This window comes from Protopterus annectens, chromosome 16.part0 (assembly GCF_019279795.1).
Source record: "Protopterus annectens isolate FY-2018-M chromosome 16.part0, PAN1.0, whole genome shotgun sequence".
In the NCBI taxonomy this organism is placed as follows: domain Eukaryota; kingdom Metazoa; phylum Chordata; order Ceratodontiformes; family Protopteridae; genus Protopterus; species Protopterus annectens.
This window is the reverse complement of record NC_056750.1, coordinates 383,096,910-383,110,985: the sequence shown is the minus strand read 5'-3', so window position 1 is coordinate 383,110,985 and position 14,076 is coordinate 383,096,910. Positions and strand designations below refer to the sequence as shown.

Sequence of the window (14,076 nt, the reverse complement as noted above, 5' to 3'; positions counted from 1 at the left end):
TGTGTTGGGTGGAGCTCCTGAGTAGCCTGGATGGGGCATAGTGGGAGATTATGGCGCCTAGTGCTGGACAGCAGGGGCGGCTCGTGGCATCGGGCTGCCGGACTGCAGCCCCCTCAGCTAGACAGCTGAGTAGTTTATTTAGTTTTTTTATGTAAAAAAAGAAAAAATCTGTTTTTGTACAGTTTATAAACTTAAATTTTGAGTCCGCGACTCGAAATTACGCGCATGCGCATTGCGCACTTCAATCGCAACAGCGTTTTTTTTCCCCTAAATTCTTGCTGGGTTGCTGCAATGTTTTCATTGCAGCCCGGAGAAGCTAAGGAGGCATCATTCTGATGCCCAGAACTTCCCAGAAATCTATGCGGTTGACTCACAAACCACATAGATATGGAAGGGGCTCAGACTGCGACGTCCGCAGGCACATCATGACGTGCTTGCTGGGCAAATGCTACTGATTGGTTGTCGCTCTCTTCCCGGGCTTTATGTGCTGGGAAAAGAGCGAGAATCAGTCAGTCGGTTTTCGGCGTTGGATGGACCAGTGATCTTTTTTTCCGTGTGTTTAGTTTTATAAAACTTAAAACATTTTTTTTTTTTTTTTTTGGCTCAACAACAGTTACAGGCTTACAGCAAAATTTTAGACTAGTCAGTTTGTGGTGGTCTGGTGGATTTATTATTATTGCTGCTTGAATCAGTGCAGTGGATTGGAATCAATGACAACAGGTGAGTTAGTTATTTATTCACAGCTAAGGTTGTCTAAGTTCATGAAAGTTTTCCGGAAGCATTTTTATTGTCTTTGACTTTGTACTGTACATTATCTTTAACAATGGAACGCGGTCCTGTTTTAACAAAGATACACGATTTCAGGAGAAAATTGTAGATAAAGTGTGAGTAGATCTTTGCCCATTTAAATAACTGTTCAGGTTGTCTAATCTCATGGGGAGCACTGCTGGTCAGAAACAGGTCATTATAACAAACTACAGGCGTACCTCAACTGTACAGATTATCGCAGAATGTTCAGATTTTTGCCTCATATTTTTGTTCTGTTTCTCAAAGTTGTGGTTTTCTGGAAAATCGTTGGCAAATCACTGGGGTTGAAGTTAGAAAATTGAGTTTCTGACTCCATACCCTTCTGAAAAATTCATTCTAATGCAGAACCTGTTATCCTGTCAATTTTCTAAGTTTGTATGATCAGTGTTTAAAAAGTGTTCCTATTTTTGGCCCTTGTCCCCATTATTGATAGCTTTGTCCAGATTCCTTGCTCTAAGATGTTGAGGTAGGAGCAGGATAATATTCAGTAGTCAATTCATTACCTGATTTTTGCCTTGAATTTTGACATGACTGGTACCCCCCCCCCCCCCACCTAGTGAATCCTTACTGTCTTACTTAACATGTAACAGTGACAGAAGGTGGGTTTCCGATAGCTTAACCACCAGCAACCTGCTTTGGACAGAATTTTGTGCCTCTTCACCTTACTTATTTATTCAGTATTTCTTAACATGATTTGTGGACTGGTACAGGAAAGACCCATACATTTCCTTTGATTGTTGACATTTTATTTCCTCTTATATGATTTGTGGACTGGTACAGGAAAGACCCATACTACATTTCCTTTGATCGTTGACATTTTATTTCCTCTGTTCATCTCTCATCACTTTCTCTGCTGTTTCTTTAACAATCTCAGCATGATTCCTTTGGCTGACAATCTTCTTCCAAAATAACTTCTGATTCCTTCTATTAAATTTTGTCCATAATTTCACCCCATGAAACATCTTTTTCACTCTCTGTCTTGCTCTGCAACGTCTCTTCACCCAAAGTATTATCCTGTAACCCTACAGACTGGAGGTGTAATAACACATCCATCATTTTGAATGTTTACTTCCATTTAAACAAACAAATTATGCTGAAACAGCACCTCAGAATATTGTAGAGATTCAAACACTGCACTGGCATTCACCTCTGTGCTATCTGCCTTCTTGGATCTCCTTGAGTGCTGCTGTCTCAGCTGGCAGCGTGCTAGCAACAGAACTAGCACTCTCCTAACAAGTAGGGGAAGTTCCCTGATTGTCCAGGAGAAATCCCCCCCCCATAGTATAAATTAAGGTGTGAACAAACATGAGTGTAGGTAGTCAGGTTATGGATGGATGAGAATTGAGACAATTCATGAGCAAAGGAGAACAGGTCATATATGGTGCTTTAGTAAAACAATTAAGGGGATATTACATTGCACTCACGCAGGATATCTTTGGTGTGGTATCATGATCATACTTATCAATGTCTCGGAGCAAGAAATCTGGACAAAGCCAGAAGTAATGGGGGACAAATGCCCCAAAATAGGGTCAGATTTTAAATATTGTACATATAAACTTACAAAGTTGATAGAATGCCATGCTTTACATTATTATGTATTTTCTGAAGGATATAAAGTCTGAAACTGAAATGTTTGTCATAATTTAGTGTTATTTAGATCATTAGATGCTTTTAAAATTTGTTTGTGAAATCAGTGATACAAGTTCTTTATTGTTTCCTGTAACTCTTTTCTCTACTACTTCTCCTGTTTGTTCCAGTGTTTCTTCTGCTTTTTCTATTGTCCTCTGTGTTGAGTTGACTCCACTTCCATTGCTGGGGTCTAAACCAGCCTATTCCCCTACTTTTAATCCCTAACGCAGCACCCAGCTACCTTCTCAGATTTTCCCCATCCCTAATTTATCCTGGCTGCAACCTAACTGACTTAACCAATTCCTCCCAACCACCACCTCCTCTTTGTCATGTTAACTGCTGCAAGGCAAATCCTCTGGGCCATTGATGCTTCTTCCATCCAGTTTTTAAGGTTGTTTAGACAAATTGCAGGATAGTAATCAAGTCAGTGAATGTATTGTGTAATGGGTCTATATCACTTTATCGAAGGTTCACTGCCACGAACCACTGGTCATCGAACTAAATACAGCAAACGTTCACTTCAGTGAATGACCTACTCGGGGAATGGAACAAGTTCTCCATCATTTGGAAATTTGATCTAGGAGTTGGTATGTATAGTTAGGGGGTATGGGGGGTGCAGCCCCCCACCTGGGTGGGTTTGAAATACTGTGCTGTGTGACAGAATGCTGGGCAACTTGTTCCTTTGCCTGGGTAAGTTATTTTTTGACGTGAAAGTTTGCTGTGTTTGGTTTGACGAACAGTGGTTCGCAGAAGTGAACCTTTGATAAAGTGATATAGACTCTTGCATAACATAATTGTAAAACATCCCAGGTTTTTCTTTTAAAATGTTTTCCCATTCCTCAAAGTCAGTGATTTTATGGCTGGACAGTGCAGACTAAGATCAGTAAACAGCACAAGTGTTCTCAATCAGGGATATTTTAATGATGCTCAGCTGTGTGAACTTTGTGCTGTGGTTGTCAATGTTGCCATATAGTGTTTCATTTTCTCTGGTTTGATTCCTGGCTAGGATGACTTTTATGCAGAGTTTGCATATCTTCTTTTGTCCTGAAGGGTTTTTAATTGGGTCTGTCTACCCACATTGTAAAGACATGTTAATAGATGAAATGGGGGTTGGGGGGGGGGGCTTTAACCGTAACCAGAATATATCAGTGTTGATATCTTGTTGTGGCGTATGTGTAGTTGCTTACTGGTATGTGCTGTGACATCCCATGCAACTCTGTATAAGACAAATGTCTGAAACTAAATATTTTGCTACATAAAAAGGATACATGGTGGTAAGGATTGTGATGCCAGTGTCATATGCAGTAGGCCAGTTGGATAAGTGAAAAAGCGACATTTCAGGTCCAAGTCCTTACCCCCCAATTGCACCCTGTGTATTCCATTAAGTTGGACAGCCTTTTTTCTTTTTTGAATGTTATAGTTTGACACTAAAACTATTGTGTGTGTGTTTGCTTGCTATCAGACTATGCTAGCTGTGTATCCCCACTCTTCTCTATATCTTGCATTACTATACATTTTTATTACCATGAATTTCTAACATCTTTAAAGACATCACTTATGTCTGTCTACATGCTGAGCTCAGTAACCTATATGCAAAGTATCAGAAGCTAATGTTTTATGCAGAATTGTCATGATTAGAAACATATGTATGTACAGGGATCATAATTACTAAATAATTAATTCATGTGCAGCTGATGGTTTTGCAAATGGGATGTCAGAACCTGGGTGCTTAATAGATGAATAGCAGAATAATAAAATCACTCCTACTGGAAATCTGGATTATCACAACTGCTATATTCATCAATTTCTGCATTTGTGTCTAGTTAGAATCCAGCCTCATTTGAAAACCTCCCTCCGATCTCAGAATGTTGGTGCAGTCAGAAAGCACTTATCAGTCATGAGAATGCCTGTCATTTACTGTTAAGCAAATTACAGCAATAGTTAAGCTTACTTGCACTGTGAATATGTTTACTACTGCAAGATACAGCCATCTTAGTGGGGCTTTCCACAGTTTCTTTGGACTATAAGAAGCACAGCATTCATCTTTCTGGGCTATGGACATTTTACTGAAGGGGTCTTTTTTCTTTTAGGGAAATGTTTCATTTCAGTGCTTGTGTATACCTGGACATAGTAATGAAGATTTTGCATAGGGAATTTGTATCAGGGAAGTGCTTGTGCTTACATGGTCAGACTGCTGAAGTGAAAACTGTGCAAAATAATTTATTGTGTCATTTTAGTGCTTGTGCATACAGAGTACAAACTAATGAAGGGTTACTTGGGGAAAATTACTGTTACTATCTGAAGTGTTTAATTTTGGTGCTTGTGTATACCTGGATATAGTAATGAAGATTTTGCTTGGGGAAATTCATTCGTGTATCAGGGAAGTGCTTGTGCATACATGGTCAGACAGCTGAAGCGACCACTGGGCAAAATGTGTCATTTCAGTGCTTGTGCATACACAATACAAACTAATGAACGGGTTACTGGGGAAAATTATTCATTACTGTGTCAGTGTTTGGGAAATGTTTCATTTTGGTGCTTGTGTATACCTGGATATGTGATGTCATGTGGTTTATGGAAGAGGCTTGTTGGCCACTGAGTTATATGCTTTATTCAAGTGGGCCACGATCAGAAAAGTTTGAGAAACACCGGTATGGACTGTTACTGCCCAACTCTCTGATATATTAGTATATGTAGAAAATGCAGTTAACTGTTATATATTCCTAGCGGAGATCACTGAAGAACAGCCTCAAACAAAGGGGTACTGATTGCATTAATAGGTGGTAGGATAGTTAGTTTGCATTTTTTTTTCATTCACTGATGTGTCTTGTAGGTGGCACCTATTATGAATTATCTTTTTACAGGTCAGTGAATAGAGTTTTTTTTTTTAATGCTACTTTTAAAGTTTGAGTGATTATTACTAGAGCTAGATTGTAAGGGGTTAGTTTTAGTTTTCTACTTAAATTTATAAGTATTGCTTTGCTTGTTAGATAATAGTTAGGCTGGCTTAATGTAAAGTTACAGTCAGACTAAGTGTATTTACCCACAGGACCCATCACAACATATGGTCCTTATTGCCCTTACAGCCATTTCTATTATTAATAATGCATCAGTCTTTCGTTGTGCTAATATCACAGTTCAAGTCCTATAATTTATACTTTTTATTGCATCATAAGTAATGAAAATGTACTGATATCATTATCAACATTTATATAAAGCCCATCTGTGCAGTGCTATGTATTCTCTGAAAAATATATCTATTTTAGATAAATGAGGCGGAGAAGAAAAAAAAAGCATTTTTGCTGAGGTAAATTGGACTGATGTTGATGATATCAAGTGTTTTAGCATGTTTACAGACTGACATTCAGTATTTTGTGCTACAGCCAGGTTAAAACTTAGATTTTTAATGATGGTCTTTCTGCATTTGGTCTTTGGCATTGAGAAGTTAGTAGTGTTGTCTCTGGACTACTGTGCATTAAATGAAAAGCCCATTTGCTACTCTTTCTCCTGTCATGTTCATTTTGTGCTCCATATATTTGCTGCATTTTGTTTTATGCTTATTATATCATAGGAGGTTAGTATGCTAAGTTAAGTTCACTGACAGGTGTTTTTGAGTTTCAGATTTCATACCCAAGTCATACTGATGCAAGACCTACTGAACTTTCTAAGTTTGTAAGAGCAGCATTTAAAAATTCTGTATTTTGACCTTTGTCCTATTTTTTATTTATGGCCTTATCCAGATTTCTTGCTCTGAGGTTGAGTATATGAAATGTGTCATGGGCTCGGAGCCATCAGCCAGAGACGTTTCAAATTGTGACATACTTGTACCCCTACTCCCCCATCTAGTGACTTTAGATGTGTTCAGGTTTAGAGTATCCCTCCAAGGTAGATGTGTCCAGGCAAGGAGCACTTAAAGAGTATCCAAGGTAGACACAAGTACAGTCATGGCTTTTAATCTGTCCTTTTGCAGAATGTTCTGGTTTTCTGTCATTTTTATACTGTTTTTTTGTGTATTCAGAAAATGCATTTTGTTGGCTGCTTGTCTTTTTATATACTTTATTTTGACTGGCATTCCACTCCAGTAATGTATTTAAAAGTAATTTATTTTTTGATTCTTCACGGCCTTTGCTTCCCATCTAGATATTAAGCAAGCTGTCATGTAGCCAAGGCATTGAAATATTGTTTTCTTTACCACTTCATTTTTGTTTTGATTGGACTCTCATAGTGAGCTTGTTGGCAAACAGGGAAGCAGTGTATTTTAAAATACCAGCTTTTGTGTTTTGAGCATAGTGAAAGAATGCTAGCAAATGTACTTTTTCCTGTAAGAATAATATTTTAAGCTAATGTCTTGGAAATGAACACATTTTAATGATTAACTAATGCAATGGATTAATACACTCCAGTGAATCATACTGGCTTCAGGCTACACCTGGCAAAACAATACTGTCTGAGGTAGTTAAACATTCATTTGGCCCTCCCCCAAGACCCACTTCAGATTGCACCAACTTTACAGAAAGGATGCAGATTAATTATACACAAGAGATAAGTAATTATACAGTGTGGAGAGACTCTTTTAACTTAAGAGCAGAATAACCCTTATTAGATTCTGGAAGATCAGAAGGCTAGGAATTCTATTCCCTCCCCAAAAATAGCAGCACAAAGTAAATGGCTTTAAGTTATAAAAAATTCACACTCTTAAATGAAGTTGGGAGACCGAGTGTCTACAGGCTAAACAGCTTGGTAGTTACAGCACATAGTAAATGGCTTTAAGTTATAAAATTATTTCACACTCAAATGAAGTTGGACACTGAGTGTCTACAGGCTGAATAGATTGGTAGTTACAACATGCAGAAACTGCTGACTTTTATGGGTTTATGGCAGTCCAGGTGTTTACCCTGCCCTGAGGCCCTGAGGATTAATGTTTCATGTGTTTGTTTTAGTGTACTTGTGATCATATTCAGTGGTTAACTTGGCAACAGCAAGCAGTCCAGTGACACATTTATCTAAGTTAGCTGATGTGCTTCCCTCTTAACAAACTTGCACTGTAGTGTTATATTTTTCTTTGTTGTACTCTTAACATTTTCCCAGAACAAGACGTCTTGAGTGTAAATAATTATTTTTTAGGGGGTGGGTCATTAGCACTACTACTGCACTTCTATATTGTCTGAGAGTAGCTATAATTATAAGAAAATGAAAAACATAACATTTTCAATTAGGGTAGAATGCTTGCATTAGAATAATCTAAAAATAAGCAGGCAGTGTACTACACATGCCTTGTGTTTTAAATCGGTATATGTGGTACTTGAATACTTCAGAATCAGTACATGTGAAATGGAAATGTGTATTGGTCTGGGACTGGTACTCTGTATGCATCCTCCTTTTCTGGAAAATAAAATTAAAAGATATTGTGCATACAAATAAGGAAACTACTGCATGTGAAGCTTGTACATGACTATGGTGGTTACATAACATAATACAGTGTGATATTTTTGGCCATTTTTAGTAGTCTTTCTTTCGGGAGGTTGGGGCATTTTAGATCATTTTTGTCAGAAATAGCCTGGGGGGGGGTCTCTGAAATGAAATGGCCTGTAGTTTACACGCACACCAGCAAATAAAGTAAGATTATGTGCAAGTTCTTGGCTATTGTGATGTGAAAGAAATGCAGCCATGGTGATTTATTTCGCTTAAACACTGTAGGCTGAAAGCAGTTTCTCTGGGTAGGGAGTTGGGCTGGGGGCAATGCTTGTGTGAATAGCTGCAGTTCTGTCTACATTTTCAACAGTAATGTCTGTTTCACTCAAGTAAGATCGAGCTGAAGCTCTGAAATCTGAGTGGTTTGTATGTGTGGTGGTGGGGGGGTCAAGGAATTTACCATGTTTTATTGTAGAAAGTCTGGTAAGTAAAATTCATTTTAAAATTAAATGTGTACTTGGCTGATGCACACAAGCTGTGATAGTGAGTTTGTAAAAAGCAGCTACTTCATTAGGTAATGGGAGGGGGGGTGTTTGTGAATTCATTGAGGTGACTGCCCTTGTTTACTGTCAGTTATGGCTGTGCAAGATGACTGTTTGGGTAAAGTCTACTGTTGGGCAAGCCTGTAACTACCATTTCTGTGCAATGGGCTAAATTAATGCAGCCATTTGCAGTTCATTACTGTTTGCTTTCTGATTTCAGAGGTTTTTGAGCCAGGTACTTTTGGTAGGCTGTTGGGATGGGGGACTTTCATGTCGCCAGTGTTGGAACTAAATAACCATTTAGTGTTGTAATTCTGGCTTTGCAAAACTCTGAGGGAGTAAGCAATATGCATACAGGCTGTGGGACTACAGTCTCTGTGCAGCAGATATATTTTAATGCTGGAAGGATCAAAGCAGAAAGTATAGTGGAGGCAATGGAATGACTGCCCCTGTTAGTCCTGCAAAGACAATGTAAGCTGTGACAGTGTGTGCATCACAAATGCATTAATAGTCTTTAATCCTGGCAAGGCCAAGCCAGATAGTTGGTAGATCATGGCTGTGGCACTGTCAATGAATGTCAATGAAATGAGTGCTGTTTCTGAAGCTGTAAATCATTACATGTATAAAACAGTGGCACTTAAATCATTTCTGCAATATCTTCATTTCAGAGTTGCAACAACTCGACTACAATAACCAGAATGAGTGAACAGAGTGAGCAGAGTGTTACAGTGGCCTATCTGAAATCTATTAATTTTAAAGAGTTGACTCTTAATGAGAAGTTAAGAATCAAGAGGACTGGAAGACCCACACCTGATTTGAAGATAGAGTCTGCAGGTACAAGTAGGTCAAGAACATACACACGCAGCTTCAACAGGTCAGTGTATGACAAACACACCTGGATCTGTGGTTGCGAGGAAACAAACAGCTTGTACTGCTTCCCATGTTTGTTACTTGGTGGAGAGGAAGCCTGGACATCAAAGGGTATGGATGACCTGAAGAGACTGGAAGAAAAGTCCAGAAGGCATGAAGTGTCTGCTAAACATCTAGACAACGAAATGAGTCTAGCAGTGTTGGGAACTGTGGATATCAGGTCTCAGTTAAGTAGTGGATACCAGTTATCAGTAGAAAGACACAACAAGAAAGTGGATGACAACCGTCATGTTCTGTCTATTTTAATAGAATGCATGAAGACGTGTGGTGCACAAGAACTAGCTTTCAGAGGTCATGATGAGTCTGAAGAGTCAAGGAATCCAGGAAACTTCCGGGCAATAGTAGAATTAGTCAGCCAGTTTGATAAGAAGTTGTCAGACCACATGACAGCTTCAACTGTTTTCAAAGGAACATCAAAAACTATTCAAAATGAACTCCTGGACTGCATGCTAACAGTATGCAGAGAATAAATAAAAAAAAAAGAGATTCGTACTGCAAAATTTATAGCGGTAATTGCAGATGAAACCACTGATTTTGCTGCGACGTGGCAAATAGCTATTGTGTTCCGTTACATTGTCAATGGACAGGTGGTGGAACGTTTTTGGGGATACTTTACACCACTTGGACAGACAGCACAACATATTGCTGTTGTGATAGAACAACAGTTGAAGGAAGTAGTGGGAGACCAGCATGAAAAAGTGATTGCTCAGAGTTATGATGGTGCATCGGTTATGAGTGGTATTCAGCATGGGGTCCAGGCCATCATAAGAGAAAAGTTTAAATATGCCTACTATGTACACTGCTATGCCCACCAACTTAATCTGGTAATGCAAAGAGCCGCACAACAGAACACTGAAGCAAGGATATTTTTTTCCACACTTGGTGGAATTCCAGCCTTTTTCAGTTGTTCAGCTCAAAGACAAGCTGCTCTGGATAATATAGTATCACGACGCATGCCAAGAGTGTCAGGAACACGGTGGAATTTTAACATCCGTACTGTAAATGCAGTGTACGAGAACTTGGAGTCGCTGGAAGAGTGCTTTGATTATTTGTGCAGGAATCCTACATCTGGTGCAGCAACTGTACTGGAAGCAAATGGGCTACTGCAATCACTTGAAAATGACCAATTTAAATTTTGGCTTGCTGTCTTCCATTGTATAATGCCCCATGTTGATGTTCTGTACAGGCAACTTCAGTGTCGTACCACAGATGCAACTGCTGTTGAAAAGGATGTTCATACATTTTTGGATGCAATTGACAGTGTCAGATCGGGTATCGATGGTATTGCAGAACAGTACCTACATACAGAGAACATCTCGTCAAAATGTAGACGAGGGCCATCAGCTTCCCAACCACTGCATGAGACCTTGTCAATTGCTGCAAAGGAAGTGTGTGATGTCATAAGGTTCCAGGCAACATCACGATTTCAACAAACTGGCCATCTTCAAGCTTCTCAGTTACTTCTGCCTGGAAAGTTTTCAACATACATAAGAGAGTTTCCAGAAAATCTGTTCACAGGAACAATGGACAGCTATCCATTCCTGATGAGGGGACCACTTAGAACAGAACTTGGAGTGGTGTATCAACATGAAGACTTTAAAGCAGCTGGCAGTGCAGTCAAGATGTTACAATTCTTGTTGGACAACTCCTTAACCCGTGTGTTTTCACAGACTTACAAAGTGTTGTTAATTATAGCCACCACACCAATGTCAACTGCTGAGGCAGAAAGGTGTTTCTCAAAACTGAAAAGGATTAAAACATTTCTTCGTTCTACAATGGGGCAAGACAGATTGAATGCATTGGCTATGCTTTCCATAGGAAAGGAGTTAATGCGGAGTATACCCAACTTCAACCAGAGAGTTATTGATTATTTTGCACAAAATAAAGAGAGACGAATGGACTTTATCTATAAGTAACGGAACACCATACAGAAGAACACAAGAGGCACTTATTTGGTACTATACTAGTACTACAAGCACTTATGTAACCCAGCCACTGGGGATGCACAAGCCAGTGCATTTCTTCGTGCTGGTCCCAAGCCCGGATAAATGGGGAGGGTTATGTCAGGAAGCCTGGGCATCACCACATATAACCTCCTGACAAAATTTTGTGGGACAATACAGATTTTGATACAGGATTGGTCGAGGCCCAAGTTAACAATCACCACCACCAGTACTACTCTTTACCAAAAGGGTGCTGACAGAAATTGGGGGGGGGGGGCTACTGTTGGCTCTAGAAGAGGGGGAAGGCAGAAATTGGGGGGAGGCTACTGTTGGCTCTAGAAGAAGGGGAAGGCATGCCCAAAGGTTGTGTGATTTGGACATGTGCTGAGGGATGCTACTAGGTATATTGGGAGAAGGATGCTAAGGATGGAGCTGCCAGGGAAGAAAAGAGGAAGGACTTGTAATTAGATTTATGGATGTGGTAGAGGAAGTGATGTGGTGACAGAGCAAGATGCAGAGGACAGGAACCAATGGAAACAGATCTGATATGGCAAACCCCTAACTGGAACAAGACTGCAAGCACCTATTTGGAACCAGCTGGGGGTCATGTGAATATTATTTGCTTTGGGAAACTTAAAACTGTCCCTTTTGAGCCTCCATGAAAAAGGAGTTGGGAGAAATCCAGTATGACCTGATGTGTGTTCCAGACCACAGCTTCTAAGGTGCACAACAGCTTCTCCTCAGGTGCAGAAACGTGAGTATGAACTACTGTTTGCAGTATACCGCAGAGGTAAGTGTTCAAACCAATGTGTGTATGTAACAATGTGTGCTGTGTAGACTATTCAGCATGTGCCATACTGACTGAGCATTTATTTCATGTAAATAAGTATGTGAAGCATTGATCCCATTGCACCATAGCCACCCCGTCTTGTTGGCCACTCCCCGTCTTGTTGGCCACACCCCGTATTGTTGGCCACACCCCATCTTGTTGGCCACACCCATCCCGCTGTCTCCTGCAGCCCCCCTATGATTTGAAGTCACCAGCTGCCACTGCTGGACAGTAGGATAGTGAATAAATAATGGAGTATATAATTTGGAGCTGAGAGAGGAGTAGGAGATGTGGTAGTTCGAGCCAGTTTAGATGTTTGAGAGAGATACACTGGTGAGATTTGTAGGTTTGTTGTGCAGCAAATCCAGCTATTTTTGTGATAGGTTGATTCGAGTTTGCTAAGTAAGATGGAGTTAAGATTTGTGAGTATTTGGGAGCAGTATGTTAAGCATGGCAAAAGATAAGCATGTGCGATTGAAGTTTTAGATTCAGGGGTTAGGAATTTTTTATTTCTGTAGAGAAGTCCTAGCGTGTATATAAATATATATGTATATGTGTGTGTGTGTGCATGTATATATATATATATATATATCTAGACATGCAAACACATGCATGCACACACACACATATATATATATATATATATATATATATATATATATATATATATATATATATATATATATATATATATATATAGGCACTCACACATACACACACACACACACATATATATATATATATTTATATATATATGAAAGAGAGTATGTATTACGTATTTTTAATGAAATGTAGATCTTGACTGTAGCAGTGATTTAGTGTATCTGCAAGTATGTGTTCTGGGGTGGAACTGTGTGAAATGATTTTGTGAGTACATTGTTCGATTTAAGATTTCAGAAATGTCAGAGTTTTTAGACTCCTTAAAAACACAAGAATACATTTTATGTCTCAGTTAAATCTGCTTTGTTTTGCCTTGTTCAGCTAAAAATTTTGCAGTCGTCTTTACCAGTTATTTCAGCTGCTTTTGCATTTGCATTCGTTATAAAAGTAAGACCAGCTTGGGAAAATACACCAATGTTATTGCTTCCTCCTCCAGCCCCACATCCAAGGTCACTCTTCTCAATGGTCGGCAATATCTGCAAAAATAAAAGTAAAAATAAACATGCGAGTATCATGAGTGATTTTACCTGCCACTCTTTAGAAGCAAGCAGAACAATGATTCAGTTTGCATATGTTCTGTGCTAACAGTGGCAAAACTTGTTAATAAGCTACAGTTCACATTATAATAATTGCATGCTATTCACTTTGTATAAATATACAAATACCAAGTTATCATATGAGTAGTTCAGATACATGTGAGATGTTTCCCCATTTCTTATGAAGTGTTAAGAACACAGGAAACTACCTATCACACAGACTCTTCCTTGCTGACATGCAGTAGAAAAAACAAGCACTATCTAGTTTCTAGAAATCTATTTACCTGAAGATTAGTTTGTTGCATTATGCAGACCAAGCTTATAGTCTGATAAATGTCAGTGACATCATAGCTATGAGCAAATAAGAATGTTTCTGAGTTCCCTCCTCAACATTATAAGCTACTGCAAGCTGGTATGTCATTTAATCTTTTTCCCCTCAACACACACACACACACACACACACACACACACACACTTGTGACGTGTGTCTAAGTTTTTGTGCACACATGCACATTTTCATACATCTGTTTTTGTGCCTGTGTTTGGTAAAAGCTGGCTTAATGTAGCACTTTTGGTTTGGTGGTGCTCTGAATATTGGACTTCACTTCAAGATTTTGTAGTATGTTGTCAATGAATATTAATGGCTTCAGTAATTTGCAGCCAGGAATCATTTTGTTTTACAGTGTATTATTTATGATGTTCATTATTAGATCATAGCTGCAGTAGCATAAAGTTGCATGGGATCTGGCCTGCTAAGGATAATGTGCATCTTGTCAGTATACTAAAGC

At 39.1% G+C, this 14,076-nt stretch overlaps 1 protein-coding gene across 1 annotated transcript in view; it reads right to left on the bottom strand.

The window, feature by feature from the left end:
* The window catches only part of C5 (complement C5), a 1,726,304-nt gene that overhangs the window by 1,187,441 nt on the left and 524,787 nt on the right, over nt 1-14,076 (bottom strand). The window contains exon 15 of the mRNA XM_044057986.1: nt 13,099-13,228. Within this exon, the coding sequence (XP_043913921.1) occupies nt 13,099-13,228 (130 nt within the window). The remainder of the gene's footprint in view (nt 1-13,098; nt 13,229-14,076) is intronic.